Genomic DNA, 15,018 nt, shown 5'->3' on the forward strand with positions numbered 1-15,018 from the left:
AGAAAGCGGTATACTTCATTTTGTTCAAACTGGCATATTTACAGAGCCTAGACGAAGGATCTGCAACCTGCGGCTCTGGAGCTGCATGCAGCTCTTTAGCCCTGTACAGTGGCTTGCTGTGACTTTGGCAAAAAAAAAAATATGGAAATGAATAACGAAAAAATTGAGAAAACTTTTTTCAAGGCCACACACTGTAATAGATTTTTGAGTTTTGAGCCCAACTCAGACTCTTTAGTTTTTTAACGGTTTTATCAACTACTAATCTTTTGTTGAGATATTTCTTTTCTTTAGATAAATTTAAAGCTTTTAGAAACCCCAAAAATGTATTTAGAAAATATTGATTAAATGCATTGAAGTGGAAGTGAATGATGTTTACAATTTTGAGATTTTCAATTAAAACCATTTCATTTTCAGATCATCTCAACTAAACTTTTTTAAGGATATTTCAATAGTCAAAAAGTCCTTCAGTTGGGCTCAAAACTCAAAAAATCTATTGCAGTATGTTGCTGTGAAGTTTTCTAAACTCAGTTTTCTAAACTCAGTGTAAAGTGAATCTTACAACTGTAAACATATGTCACTATACACCAAATTAAAGAAAAAATTGTCACTCCCTACATCTATGGCTCAGTGGCTTTTCCTCTAAAATTGATGATGGCTTGTCTTCTTGAGTCTCTATAAGCTCACTGTGAATGCTAAATTTAAAAATAAAGTTTTTACAGAAAAAAAGACAATTAAATAGTTGCAGCTCCAGACAGATTTTTTTTTCTTCTTTATGACCAAAAATGGATCTTTTGATCATAAAGGTTGCAGACCCCTGGCCTACACAAGTTCTACTGGCTTTTTACTTGACATACTGGCTTTTGACTTGTTCTGCTACACCTATCTCAATACAGTTTCTTTGGAAAAAACACTGATATGTGCAAGTTTGCAGTTACTAGCCTCATAATTGATATATAAACACAACTTTTCACCACATTTTGACATTATTTGGAACAATAGAGACATTTTATTTAATAACAAATCACTCTTCTATGAAAGGTGTGTTCAGAATTAAATTCTGCTCGTGAGTCAGCTGTTCACTAGGGAGGGACTATTGTTGTCTTAAAGAGAATTTTTATCTAAATACAACTTCCCTGTAACACCCAAGGAATTTGCAATAGTTTTTGACAGCATTCTGGCACCCTGATACTTTTCAGAAGTATAATTAATCCTGCACATACCGTCCTCTCCCTAACCCGGCTGACTTTCTAGTGGGTAAGATTTGTTTTTCTACTGCATCCCCCTAACAATGATAGAGCTATATGCGCCTTTTTTTTTTTTTTAAAGCGATGTTTTCTCTATTCCCATGTTACAGCATATTGGAATTGGTTTGTTAATGGTATATATTTTTAGAAGGTTTGGATACTTTCTCATAAATATCTAATCACAAATAAGATTAAGGTGTCCTATAAAGTCATTCATACATGTTACCTCGCCAATCACTACATGCAGAAATTTAAGAGATATATAAATATGAGCTGTTGTTTTTGTGATGACTATGAACTTTACAGATTTATCACTGACCAGATTTTCAAAGACTTAGTTCTATCATGGGATAACATTAAGGTTGGTTTCTTTATTCACCCCACAAAAGATGACAAATATTTTTTCATTACAAATGTTAATCATATTAGCAATTTTTTAAATTCACAAAAGTAAATTCACAAACAAAACATTTTTTATTGTTTTCTTGAGGGAAACTGAAAGATATATAGTGTTATAACTTTCTTTTTCTTCGAACAAAAATTATATTAAAACGTATAATTTATGTATGTATTTTAACATTTATATGTAATGTATTTTAATGTACCCCTGGTGCTTCTGTTGCGTTTGTTTTGTATACTGTCCCCATGTATACTTTCTGTTTATCAATAAAGAGTTTTAAAAAAAAGGTTACCCAAGTTACCGGAAGTTACTCAGATGTCAAATTAAAATCACTGGCAAGAATAAATGAAAAGTTTTCACATTGGGCATTTAGTCTTCACAATAACCCTATTTATATTTAACCATCAAATCCACGACCAAAAAAGACGCAGTGTGGCAGTGACATGCATATACGAATAATATAATAAATATAAATAAATATTTATGTGTATACTTTTGAAGGCAACGTTCAAATAAATGTACTGTCCTAGAGCCTCATACTTTTATTGTGACAAACCAAAAACCTACCGGATGTCATTATCCAGTAGTCTACATGCTGGCTGCAGAGGACAGACGGGGACAGAGACACTGACTGTCGAGTGTTGTCGATAAAACAAGCCAAATGGCGGGCAGCAGGCTGGAAAGGTTCGGAACAGTGTTCAGCCGGTAAGAGAGGAGCATGTGACAATGTTTACAGATCTTTACAAAGCTTACAGTTCATATTAGCAACACTGCTAACCACATCGTCGGTGGCCTTGAAGGAGATCACGTGTAAAACTGGTTCTGTTGAAAACCATCTGGTCACATGGAGTTTTCTGAAATATGCCGCGATGGTACGGAGTTGAAACTATCAGTTAAATTGACGTTAATCACAGAACGTTACCGCTGGCCGGTGTTCATCTGAGGCCATCGCGTTAACCGGTACGTTAAGATTCACTATTTCTCAGACAATACTGACAGTATCACACGCGTTGTCTTCTTTGGATTCGGCAGACTAAACGCTATGGTGGCATATTACTGCCGTCTATTGGTTGTTTTTAAGTTCCTACGCGTTAAGAACTGTACGACAACGCTAAAATAAACACACTAGTATTTTTGAAGAGCATGTGACCGGTTCAGTGTGAAAATTTTCCTCCCAGGATGGCGAAGTTAAGACCCGCCCTAATCATACTATGATTGGCTAGTACTCTGCTTTTGTTGGTTTTGGTAGGTTTAGGAATGATGAGTGTGATTGGGTAGAATCCAGGCTCATGCCTTCGCCATCCTTGGAAACATACCTAAATGCGACGTCATAGGTATGCGACAAACACTTATGTTTATTTTTTTCGTATTGAGTAAGAACTTTGATGTACAACTTGCACACAAAGGATCACAGCAAAGAAAAAAACAAATTAAAGAGAAACAAATACATCTTTGAAACGTGAGAGGGTAAATAAATAAATAAACAGAGAATAAAAATTTATATATATTTTTTTCAACTTTTGTTTCAGAGAGTGTCATCTTAAATACATGTATTGCTTGAATTTCCTTCTGACTATAACAAAGCTCAGCGCTGCCATTTTTCCCTGTTCAAAGGGTTTTTGGAGAGTTTTTTTTCGAGGGTTTATAGGACAGGAGTGTTTCCACAATGTGCACATTGTACAGCCTTCTGAGGCAAATTGTGATTTTGGGCTGAACAAATTAAAGTTGAGTTGACCTGACATTGTATTAATAAGTTTACTCATGTATAAATTGTTAGTTACCTGCTGTATACCATCTTCCAGGAGACCAAACAATACACTAATACAAGCAAAAGTTAATTTAGACTATACGACTAGTAGGGATGGGAATTTTCGACAAACTTTTTGATCGATAATCATGAGAATTCACGATCAATTATCGATTTAATCATTAAAAAAAGTCTGATAGAAAAAATGATTAAAAATACCACAGGCAGGCTGTTTTTTCTCAATTAAGTATTTATTTCAAGAAGAACCTTTAATCCAACAATCCTCTTGCACAATTTAGGCTACAGTTTAAATGTGCAACTGTTAAACAATAGAAATAGACCTACGTGGAGGCGTCGGGACTCGGGATCTTAACAAAATAAGAGCCAGTAGGCTATTCTCTAAAACAAAATAAATAGGCTACATTTCGCCTCTTTTAAACACAAAAATAAAACATCATATTATTAACTAATAGTCATTTAATCAAAGAACAAAGTAGACTCGCAGCTGACCTTTTTTTTTTTTTTTTTTTTTGCCAAAAGGCACGGCTGAGAGATGGAGATCCCACATAACAATAACACATTATAGGCCTATAGGTTTACATGAAGGCTACGGTGGTAACTGTCATGGGCTATAGCTTACTTAACCTACTTGTTTTTGTTCGCCGTGCGCGCTTCATGATTACTACCTTCAGATACGGCGGCAGGGCAGAAGTGAGCTCGCAGGTGGTTTTCTCTGCTATATCGCCCCCCGCTGGTGGGATATTTTACTACCGCCACATAGTGAAATTCATTACATTGCTTTCTCGACGCACACTACATGAACTCTGTTTAACACTGTCGAAAAATCTAAAAAAAATTACGTGATCGACAAAATTCTTAATGATCAATTATCGATCATCGATTAATCGTGCTCATCCCTAACGACTAGTCAAACAGTAAGAAAAAACTCAGTAAACAATTAATATTAACCCCAATTTTTAATTTATTTTAATAATTGATCATTTTACACACCGTCTAAAACATATTGTGTATGTTAAGAGCCATTTGAAGCCATTAATCACAGTCTACAATCCAAATTTTACAATCCCAAATCGTATTTTAAATGTTGGTGAAATGTGTGACATTTGCACCATGCAATATGAACATTGCACATTAACCTACAAAACATAGCAACAACTCACTAAATACTCTACCTTTGCAGACCAAAAGGTATCACAGTGTCTGCAGGTTAACAACATTGTTCGACAGCATCGAGCTAACGTTAGCTGCCAGCGTTACACACAGTGTGGCTAATGTTAGCAGTGCTAGCAGCAGCAACAGACTTTGTGTGGACACCCAGGTTTTGTTTGTGACCTGTTTTGTTATTTTTATTTTTTTAATCAGTCCAAGAGGACAACAGTATCAGTAATTGATTAGTGATCAGTCTGCCCTCCTCTCCTCCCTCACCTGTTCACTCTGCTGTGAGAAGGTCTGAAAGTTTCTCACAGAGAAACACAGACTCTCCTGTTTACTGTTTTTTATAGGCCTCTTATACAGTTGTTTAATTTTATAGGTGCATTTCACTGCTGCACACCAACACCACAGGCATGCTTGCTTGAGCATGTGTACTAGGGATGTTCCATGGCAACTAATTTCTCTGTTGATTAGACGCAAAATTTAATTTAGAATAGTCACTAAGAAAACACAAGGCAGAATTTATTAATTTATAATATTAAACACTGTCCGAAAAATATACTGTGTGTATTAAGAGCCATTTGAAGACGTTAATCACAGTCTACAATCGCCAAATCGTACTTTAAATGCCGCTGAAATGTGCGCTACTTCGCGCAGACAGTGTCTGCAGGTAAAGGACCCAGCGCTAACGTTAGCTGCCAGCCTGACACGCAGTGTGGCTAATGTTAGCAGTGCTAGCAGCAGCAGCAGCAGCTCCGCTTGCAGGTTTATGTCTGTGTATGTATTTAATGTGGTCACGTTTCTCCAGTCCAGTGAATATATATCATCTTATTCTGTCACAGTCTACATTCATCTGTGCGACTTTGCTGATGTAAACATCCGGTGTTGCCACAGCAATCGGTTCATACACGCTGAGTGAGAGGGGCTGCCGTCTGACAGAGCCGCAGCCCCGACTAGTGGTGTGCAGCTGCATAAAATCTTAGAGGCAACAGATAACTGGCATCATGCATGAATGAAATATTGACAAATATTTCATTTTAAAATATTTTAAACTACTAGTATTTCTTGTGCCGACTAGCGTGGATGGGGATGTTTAATTGTATAGTTGTCCATGTGATGGTAACCATACTTTGAAGGGGTCATGTTTTTACCTGTGTGTGGACATGAAAAAAACATGATACAATCCGTATGACAGTAAAATGGGCTGTTTAAAGACAATCAACTGCAGTAATTCTGTTCTCAGTAGAAGAAAATGTGGGTAAGAACACTGCCGCATGAAAAAAAAAATACCGTGAAACCGATATGATTTTTTAAAAAAATGTGATATGAAAATTTTGTCATACCGCCCAGCCCTAGTCAGCACTCATAAATACTCTGGTTTTTAATAACCCTCACATGTGAAACACAGTGTGCTGTACAGTTGTTCAGATTTAAATGGATTCTAGTCCTCAAATTACTCTAGGAATGGTTTTAACCCTAAAATTAATGTCTTCTCTGTAATTACATATGTTTGACACCCCTGGTCTAGAGCCAGAGGAGGAGAAAGCGGACCGGTGGTCTAACGTTAAGCTAAAAGCTAATCAGCCTTCACCTCAAAGTCCGTCCCTGCTATAAAACTGGACTGAATTGAGGTCATTAGGTTTTTACTCTCTCACTCACACACACATACTTGTACTATCACGGACTATTTCCATATTGATATTATCAGCAACCTTGCTTGCCGCTTATGTTTATATAACGTTACTGGGCTCACAGTAACGTTACTAGTAGTTGTGAATTGTAGAGAACTGGGATGTTTATTACAATTTCGGGAGAGTCTGCTGCCTTAACTTACCGTCGAAACATATCTGCTCTCCGGAGCTTCTCCATTCCACAAAAGTTTTTCTACTCTGCCGTGTATGTCAGCACTGTGCATGCACAGCTTTCACTGCTGATTGGCTGTTACCCGTGCTGTGGCTCTGCGTGTAACCAATCAGATGGTGCTGTGGGTGGGACAATGCTGGAGACAGAGTAGGGACTACAGACAGAGAGGCGCAGTTGCATCAATGCCAAAATAACCCAGTTTTAAATTCATCTCTTATTGGCTGTCGAATAAAAAAAAAGGCAGATGCCTATATGCGTCAAAATAAATAATGTCTTTCAGATCAGCTTGGATTGTCGGGCTTAAGGAGACTTGGATTTCACCAGACAAGCCGTATGGAGTATTTTAAAGGGATCATTCACTCAAAAATGAAAATTCAGTCATTATCTACTCACCCTCATGCCGATTGAGGGATGGTTTATTTCATTTCGCAAAACACTGCTAGAGTTTCACAGGAAAACAGTGTTTCACAGTCCCCCAAACAATGTCAGTGAATGGTGACTAAACATAAAAAACACTGGGAAAGAAAAAAAAATGCCTCCATACTGTTTATCTGGTGTAATCCAAGTCTCTTAAAGTCCCAACATGCTGTTTGCATACCTTCACACCACACACACCCACTTCAGACAGTGTACATGTGCACATGAACCTGGCTCCAAGCTAAGGATCTACAGTGAAGATTCATGCTAAAAACATGGTAGAAATAACATTTTTTTTAGTCAACTTGGCAATTTGCGGCTGAGACTTAGATTTCACCAGACAAGCGGTATGGAGACATTTAATGTTTTTATTCTGTTGTTTTTTTCCATTTGAAAACTGGTCAGCATTCATTTCCATTGTTTGGGAGATTCTGCAACACTATTTTCTTATGAAACTCCAGCAGTGTTTTACGGACTTAGAAACTAAACCTGACCTGACAGAATGAGGGTGAGTAAATAATGAATGAATTTTCAATTTAGGGTGAACTATCCCTTTAAAGTGAGTCCCCTCTGTTTATCCTTAATAACTGATAATCCTAACTATAATACTTGTGCTTTGTTATTGGACTATCAGAGAGCTTTAGAGAGCATTTCTTACTGGCCATAAGTTCACACTTATTTATACTCCAGTACAGGTCATTTGTCAGAAACGTCTTTGCTGGGTTTCCGATTCAAAGTAGCCAACACCCGAGTCATGGTGGTAGGGGAACACTTTTATTGTAAACATTTTAAAGACTTAAAGTAATAAAAGAGCCAGTTCATTAACAAATAACCTTCTGAGTCAGTCTATCAGCACCTGATGTTTTGTTTTTTCTTAGAACACTAATTGCATTCTTAATCTCCTCAAATGTGATAGGTTTGTCACATGACTCCATTTTATTTTTCCTTGAAGAGTTCAAAATTTTTCAGTTGAATCTTGGCATTACTTAGAACTATGCAGATTTTTGTAAATGTTACCACAGTAACTGAATATTACTACTGTAATAACTCCATTAATATTTAATTTATTAACAATGTTACTTTTTGACTGTATTATTAATCTAGTTTTGGTTCATTGTGGATTTGGCTGTGAGACTACCAAACTTCCATAAGAATTTCCAACCTTTCAACCTTAAAAGTGCCAAATTATTTCCATATTGTTTTTCTTATTTGGCTTTGGAACAGAAATGTAAGATAACGTCTTCATTTTGTAATAAAGAGCTATTCCGTTTCTAATGCATAGAGTGAGCATATCTTAATGTATCTTTGTTAAAATAGGCTTGTGTGGTATAAAGGTATTGTGGTATACAAAGGTATTTAGAAATCTGAAAGGTATGATTTTCAACACCATCGTTGTGACTAAAGTTATCTGAAACACAGAAGTTGCTTTTTTCCTAATGATGGAAAATGGAGCTATAAAATGAAATTTGGTTATTACAATAAGGAACTTGGCCAACAGTTACAATTATTTGGATACAGAACTGGCCTGTCATTTCTGCTCTGTAGCCTCAGTCTCCTGTGAATTCATTTACATATAACTAGATATGGACTTATGAAAATATTGCCTCATATAACTTTATTTTGACATGACTTCTTCCAACTATAAACACAGTTTATTGATAGAAGATACATCTGTAAATCATCTCTGTTCACCCAAATGATGTGTTGGTCTCCATGGCAACAAGTGTCATCAAGTCCTTTAACAAGAATCCATGGAATAAGAGTGCTTATTATTCTGTGGGCCATAAGAATTTAAACTCTGCAAGACTTGTCTAAGAAGGCTAATTGCATACTGGACATAAAGCATTGTAAGCTAGACCATATCATATACGCTACAGTGACTTCACCAGCATCACCCAGTTTTTAATGACTTGTTTTGTCACATGAATAGCATCATACACCATATACCCTGCTGAAATGTCAGGAAGGTCTGAAAAAACAAAATACCACCTAGGGCTGGGCGGTATGACCCAAAATTTATATCACGGTATAAACTGAATCCCTTCACGGTAACGGGATTTATTGCGGTATACATGTTGCGGTGTAAAACTTATAATAGAAGTGTTTCTGAATGGGTTTTGTAGTCCCTTAGCAAAACTAAATTGATTTAAACAACAACAACAACAAAAAAGCAAAGATATAAAAAATATTTTTTTGACCATTTATTGTGCAGAAGAACAACAGAAATAAGGATAGTACCTGAGAAGTACAAAAATTCTTAAAAAAAAAATAAAGTGGCTATTGTAAACAGTACTTCAAGTAAGAGAGGTTTTCTATAAGGCAAATGGCAAAAACAGTGAAAAGGTTCTGTAATCCTGTAAAAATCTGTAAAAAAAAAAAAAAAAACCTAAGTAAAGAATGTGAGTATTTTTCCATCACAGCAGGTCAGTGATCAATGTTTCAGTGACTCTCTGTGGATCAGTGAATAGTGTTTTATTTATGGTGGCCCGCCACATTAAAAACATCGGCACCACGACATGAGTTTCTATTTTTGGACCTGCGCACCTTTTTCGGTCGTGTCTAGAAGGTAACTCTTTATTTGCACAACTCTCGTGAGATTTGTTTCCGTTATTTCTACTAAAATAATCAAACTCGCGCAATCTTTCACAGGTCTAGGGTTCCCTTCTAGACAGGACCCTCTCTGTCTCTGTCAAACTACAGACAGCAGACTGTCTGTAAACAGCACGATGTTAAACTCTGCAGTGTTTCACACAAAGACTTTATTTGTGTGGACACCCAGGTTTAGTTTGTCACCAATTTTGGCATTTTTATTTTTTAATCAGTCCGAGAGGACGACGGTATCAGTGATTGATTAGTGATCAGTCTGCCCTCCTCTCCTCCCTCACCTGTTCACTCTGCTGTGAGAAGGTCTGAAAGTTTCTCACAGAGAAACACAGACTCTCCTGTTTTACGTATAGGCCTCTTTATACAGTTGTTTAATTTTATAAGTGCATCTGGTTGGTGTCGATGTCATTAACCATCACGTTAGTTTCTGTTGTAATAAACTCTGTCATTAACAACAGTCTCCTCCACACGCGCTTCTCTGCAGTTGGTCTGTGTGTTTCCTGATCAGATAAACCAGCGCCGGAAAGACTAGAAAAGTTGCGCCAGTTAAAATAGAAGCGTCCTGTAAAAAAATAAAATCTATTAATAATTTATTGGTTATAGATCCGGGTCCATATAGGACGGCGTCTGGGTCCGGACTCGGATCGCGGTCTGCCTGATAGGGACCCCTGTCGTAGACTGAGCTGGTGTTTGAGCCGAGCGCAGGCTCTGGCTCTCTGCATACTCGAGCACATGTTTTGATTTCAAATGGGAAAATAAATTGCTTGTGTTAGCTTTGTTGGCGGTCACAGTTACTCCACACATCTTGCAGATGACATTTTTCTGCTCAACATCCGACTTCTTAAACCCGAACCACGTCCAAATCACGGATGTAGCACTGTTTTGGTTTTTTTTGCTTTTTTTTTACCAGCCCCTCCTTCTCCGCCGTTACTGTGCTTGCGGCCATTTTCACACAGAGGCAGGTGCGATGATGTCATCGACTGTATGACGGCAGAGCACAAATCTCTACCGTGGCCAAATTCATACTGTTTCTACCATCATACCGTGTATACCGTGCAGCCCTAATACCACCAAAAATCCTTGATGGACTTGAGCCTGTTTTGTTGCTCCATGTAGCCTAAATGATCTATTGTAAGGGTGTTTTCACTCTCCAGACACCTACAAGGCTAAATCTATCATGAATCTATCCAAAATTAGTGATAGTTCTATTTACCTGACCAGGAAGCCATTTATCCATATGTCCACATGACCATTCAAAGTACTGCATCTACCAATGTGTTCTCTATAGACGAAATAATTATCATTTTGTATTTGTGTGTTATAATCAAATATTGATCATATTATGAAGATTAGGTCATTGTATTTTATTGACTCTTCACTAAGCCCTGCCTCCAAAAAGCAACTGTCTAATCATAGCTTAGCAACCATAACTAGAGCTGTCAAGCTTTCCATGTCTCTCCATGTTGAAGGTGTGCAGGAGGCTCTGAGAAAAGCGATACTCAGCATTTCATGAGTCTGGATGGTGGCGTCTTTTTTGCCGTCTCTCAAAAATGTGAAACACAAAAGCACACGTGTGAGGAATGGATTAAACTCTGTCCTCATCTGCTCTAATATAAGCTGCGAACGTTATGTCTGGCTAGCTAGCTGCAATAACTTTTCCGTTAAATACCACTGCATATGCATTTCCTCTGTGGGGGTTTGAGAGGAGGATGTGGGCTGATACAGAATCTGATAAGATGAACAGAAAGTACAAAACGGCAGTTCACAGCAGTGGTGTTGACATTACTTTTAACATGGGGGTGATGAAGAAACATGTAGAAAATCTGTCTTAAGTGGCTTCTACTAACAGAAAAATGTTCCACTTGTTGATAATCCTCATATATCATGTTTGGGTGCTGACAGAAAGTAAACAGGACGATGCTGCTGCTGCAGCTGCAGGACAACAGGTCACTCAGTGCTTCACTTCCAGCACTTGTGTGGAGAAGTTTGTCCTGCTATGATAAGTCATCTCCAGGTTGTGAAGCTAAAGAGAGTCAAACTGTTGCATCTCTATCTAAAATACTCCCACCCTTTTGATGATCGCAGCAAGTCTTGTTCCTGCAGCTTGTTCTTTGGGTGAATCCATGTTCTGACCAGGCATAGCAGTTCATAGCGATGTGTCTACGCACAATATGCAAATCAATGTATTTGTATTTTAACAAACTACAGAATTCATCCTAATGATTTCAAAATTGGTGTGTGTCATCTAGACTACTTTGTGATCAAAAGCTAGTGAAATATTTTGCCATCATTGAAGGGTCTGGCAGTGGCGTTGTGTTGAATTTTGATGTTTTGCCATGAAACACGAATGGTCCAATCTGCACCAAACTTCACACTGATTAAGTGAGTTCCAGCCTAAACACTTGAAAGTTGAAAGGTTGCGGCTGCAGTGTGCCCCGACAGGCATGGGGGGTGTGAGGGCCTATTCAATGCTTCTCACAGCTTTAATTATTATTGTTATTATTGGTATTTATGTGTAAGGTTACATGAGGCTGAAGCTGAACTTGAGTGGTAAAAAGTTCTGTGTCAGTTGATGTCGATGGACCGTTTTCACCACCGGGGTTGCTTGTTTAATGTTCATGGCTTCCTTCAACCACTGTGGGGTGCTGTAGGATTCAGACTTGTGAGGTTCACTTGTGCTGCAGATATAATAGGTGCGTTTGTGATAAGCCAGGCCTGTGTAGAATTGATCATGAGCAATCGCTGCATAATGCATGCTGGTTAAATGTGTGTCTGACTTGATTTTATGTCATGCACACGTGGGCAATGAGGGCCTGACAAGATCAAGGTGGCTGCAGTTTTTCAGCCAGGCAACACAGTTGCTCTGCACCAACTGAAAGTGCCTGGCTGTCAACTGATTGATGAGCTCACAGACTCACAGATTGTAGTAGTGTGATTGTAACATTTAACAGTAGATATATTAGTCTTGTGTAGAGTAATGACGTCTTTATCAGTCTACAAGCAGATATTTCGTGGCTGATAATATTAAAGCTTATATATAACTTATCAAATGAATGGTTACAAAGTGCTTTACAAGGCAGAAAAAAGAACAGAGAATCATCTAACAGTAGGGTGATTTTTTCTATTTCACTTTCAATTAGCAATTAAAAATCAGCTATTTCTAGCTATTTAGCTATGAAGTGGTCTGCAAATTACATGTAGCCTACAGCTACAGCTCTGTATATTGTCTGAAGTCTGCTGGAAACTGCAGCTATTTGTCACCGTCTCCTGCTGCGGCCACCTGATCTCGTCTAACCTCGAGAGGCACATTTCAACATCCTGGCTAAGGTTTCTGTGACGTGGTAGAGCTCATTGTCCCCAGTGCATAGTATATGCAGTAAGAAGTAAAGGTTAAGCTTTGTTTTGTGTTAAAAGTTGTAATTGTATGCACAGATCAAAAGTGCACATGTGTGCACAAGTTTAATTAGCGTGGGAATTGATAGCAGAATTGAATATACAATATCTTAATGATGTCGGTGGAATTGTAACTTTGGAACCGGTTCTAAAGTGGTCTCAATGCCCATCCCTAACTAAACCATGACTTAGGTGCAGACACTCTCTAAAATTCAAATTGACTTTTGGCCACTGGTAATATTGCCATCTGACACGGGCACTTAAATGTTCAAATACTTACAGAAAGGCAAGGCAAGGCAAGGCAATTTTATTTATATAGCACCATTCATACACAAGGCAATTCAAGGTGCTTTACAGAACTTGAAAATGCATTAAATTAGAAACAATAAAAGAGCATTAAAATTGCATTTGAGATAATTAAAAACAAAAGCTAAAAGCAGGACAATAAATAGTTTAAAACATTACAGAAATGCATATAAAGAGAGAAGCAAACATAAAACAAAAGCGGCAGTAGACAAATATAAAAACAATAGCTACAGATTATCCTAAAAATATGTAACGTATCCACTTCACTGGTAGGCTGCAGTAAACAGTAATGTTTTAAGACCTGATTTAAATAAAGCGACAGTTTCAGCTGACCTCAGGTGTTCTGGAAGTTTGTTCCACAGGTGGGGAGCACAGAAACTAAAGGCTGCTTCACCTTGTTTGGTTCTGATCCTGGGAACACTGAGTAAACCTGTTCCAGATGATCTGAGGGGTCTTGGTGCTTCATAACGTATAAGCAAATCACAGATATATTTAGGCCCGAGACCATTTAGTGCTTTGTAAACTAGTAACAAGATTTTAAAGTCTATCCTTTGACACACGGGAAGCCAGTGCAGTGATTTAAGCACTGGTGTAATGTGCTCCACTCTCTTGGTGTTGGTGAGGATTCTGGCAGCAGCGTTCTGGACAAGCTGCAGTTGTCTGATTGATTTTTTTACTCAGACCTGTGAAGACACCGTTACAATAGTCCAGCCTGCTGAAAATGAAAGCATGAACAAGTTTTTCTGTATCTTCCCTAGACAGAAATCCTTTAATTCTCGCTATGTTTTTAAGGTGGTAGTAGGCTGATTTAGTAATTGTCTTTATGTGACTGGTGAAATTTAGGTCTGAGTCCAGAATGTCACCAAGATTTCTGGCTTGATTTTTAGGTTTTAGTGTCATGGATTCAAGGTGAGCACTCACTTTTGATCTTTGTTCTTTAGGGCCAAAAACAACTATCTCAGTTTTGTCTGTGTTTAGTTGTAGGAAATTCTGGCACATCCATGTATTGATTTCATCAATGCACTTATTTAACAGATGTAGGGGACTGTAGTCATCTGGTGACACTGTAATATAGAGTTGTGTGTCATCTGCATAAGTATGGTAGGAGATGTTGTGATATTCCATAATCTGAGCAAGAGGGAGCATATAAATGTTGAAGAGAAGAGGCCCAAGAATGGACCCTTGAGGAACTCCACATGTCATTTTTGTTCGCACAGATTCATAATTGCCAAGTGACACAAAGAAATCCCTGTCTTGTAAATAAGATTTAAACCAATTTAGCACAGTACCAGAAAGTCCCAGCACAGTACCAGAAAGTCCCACAGAAAGCACAATATTTCAAAAAATGTGTTTTTTTTGTTTCCATTCCTAACATATTTTTGTCATACTTATCATACAAAAAAAGGGAAAAACCCAGCTGTTTCTATACATTTTTCTATATGTTAGTTAGCCCTGCATTGGACACACTTGCATTGGTCATTATGACCTCTAATGAAAATGGATCGCTGAGCATTGTTGGTTTTGTTTATTCTTTTGCCAAACGCCTTAGAGTATGCAATGAAAACTTCAGCTTTGTTGTTTAACTGATTATAAAAGTCACTTGATAACTTGCTATTCATTCTGCCACTGTGTTTACTGATAGAGAAATATTGTTATTCTTAAGTCATTCTTTTCTGGTCATAGAACATAAATGAACTACAACATGTAATCCTCAGTAAATAAAATAGTTTCATGGGCTAGACATATAGATTGTGTTTTTGACCTGAGGGGTGGGGCTGGGGTAAGTAAAAAGATATTATTTACTTAAAAGAAATCTAAAGAAGCTCAAAGTAACACTAATCAAACCAAAAACCAAAGTCAGACCAAAATTT

General features: G+C 37.7%; 1 protein-coding gene across 2 annotated transcripts in view; it reads left to right on the forward strand.

The window, feature by feature from the left end:
• The first annotated feature begins 2,206 nt into the window (after positions 1-2,206).
• The window catches only part of mrps23 (mitochondrial ribosomal protein S23), a 29,104-nt gene continuing 16,292 nt past the window's right edge, over positions 2,207-15,018 (forward strand). For both annotated transcript variants that reach the window (XM_084716757.1, XM_084716756.1), the window contains exon 1: positions 2,207-2,349. In XM_084716757.1, the coding sequence (XP_084572883.1) occupies positions 2,306-2,349 (44 nt within the window). In that variant the 5' untranslated portion in view covers positions 2,207-2,305. The remainder of the gene's footprint in view (positions 2,350-15,018) is intronic.

This window comes from Lutjanus erythropterus, chromosome 4 (assembly GCF_056507025.1).
Source record: "Lutjanus erythropterus isolate fLutEry1 chromosome 4, fLutEry1.hap2, whole genome shotgun sequence".
NCBI classification, from domain to species: domain Eukaryota; kingdom Metazoa; phylum Chordata; class Actinopteri; order Lutjaniformes; family Lutjanidae; genus Lutjanus; species Lutjanus erythropterus.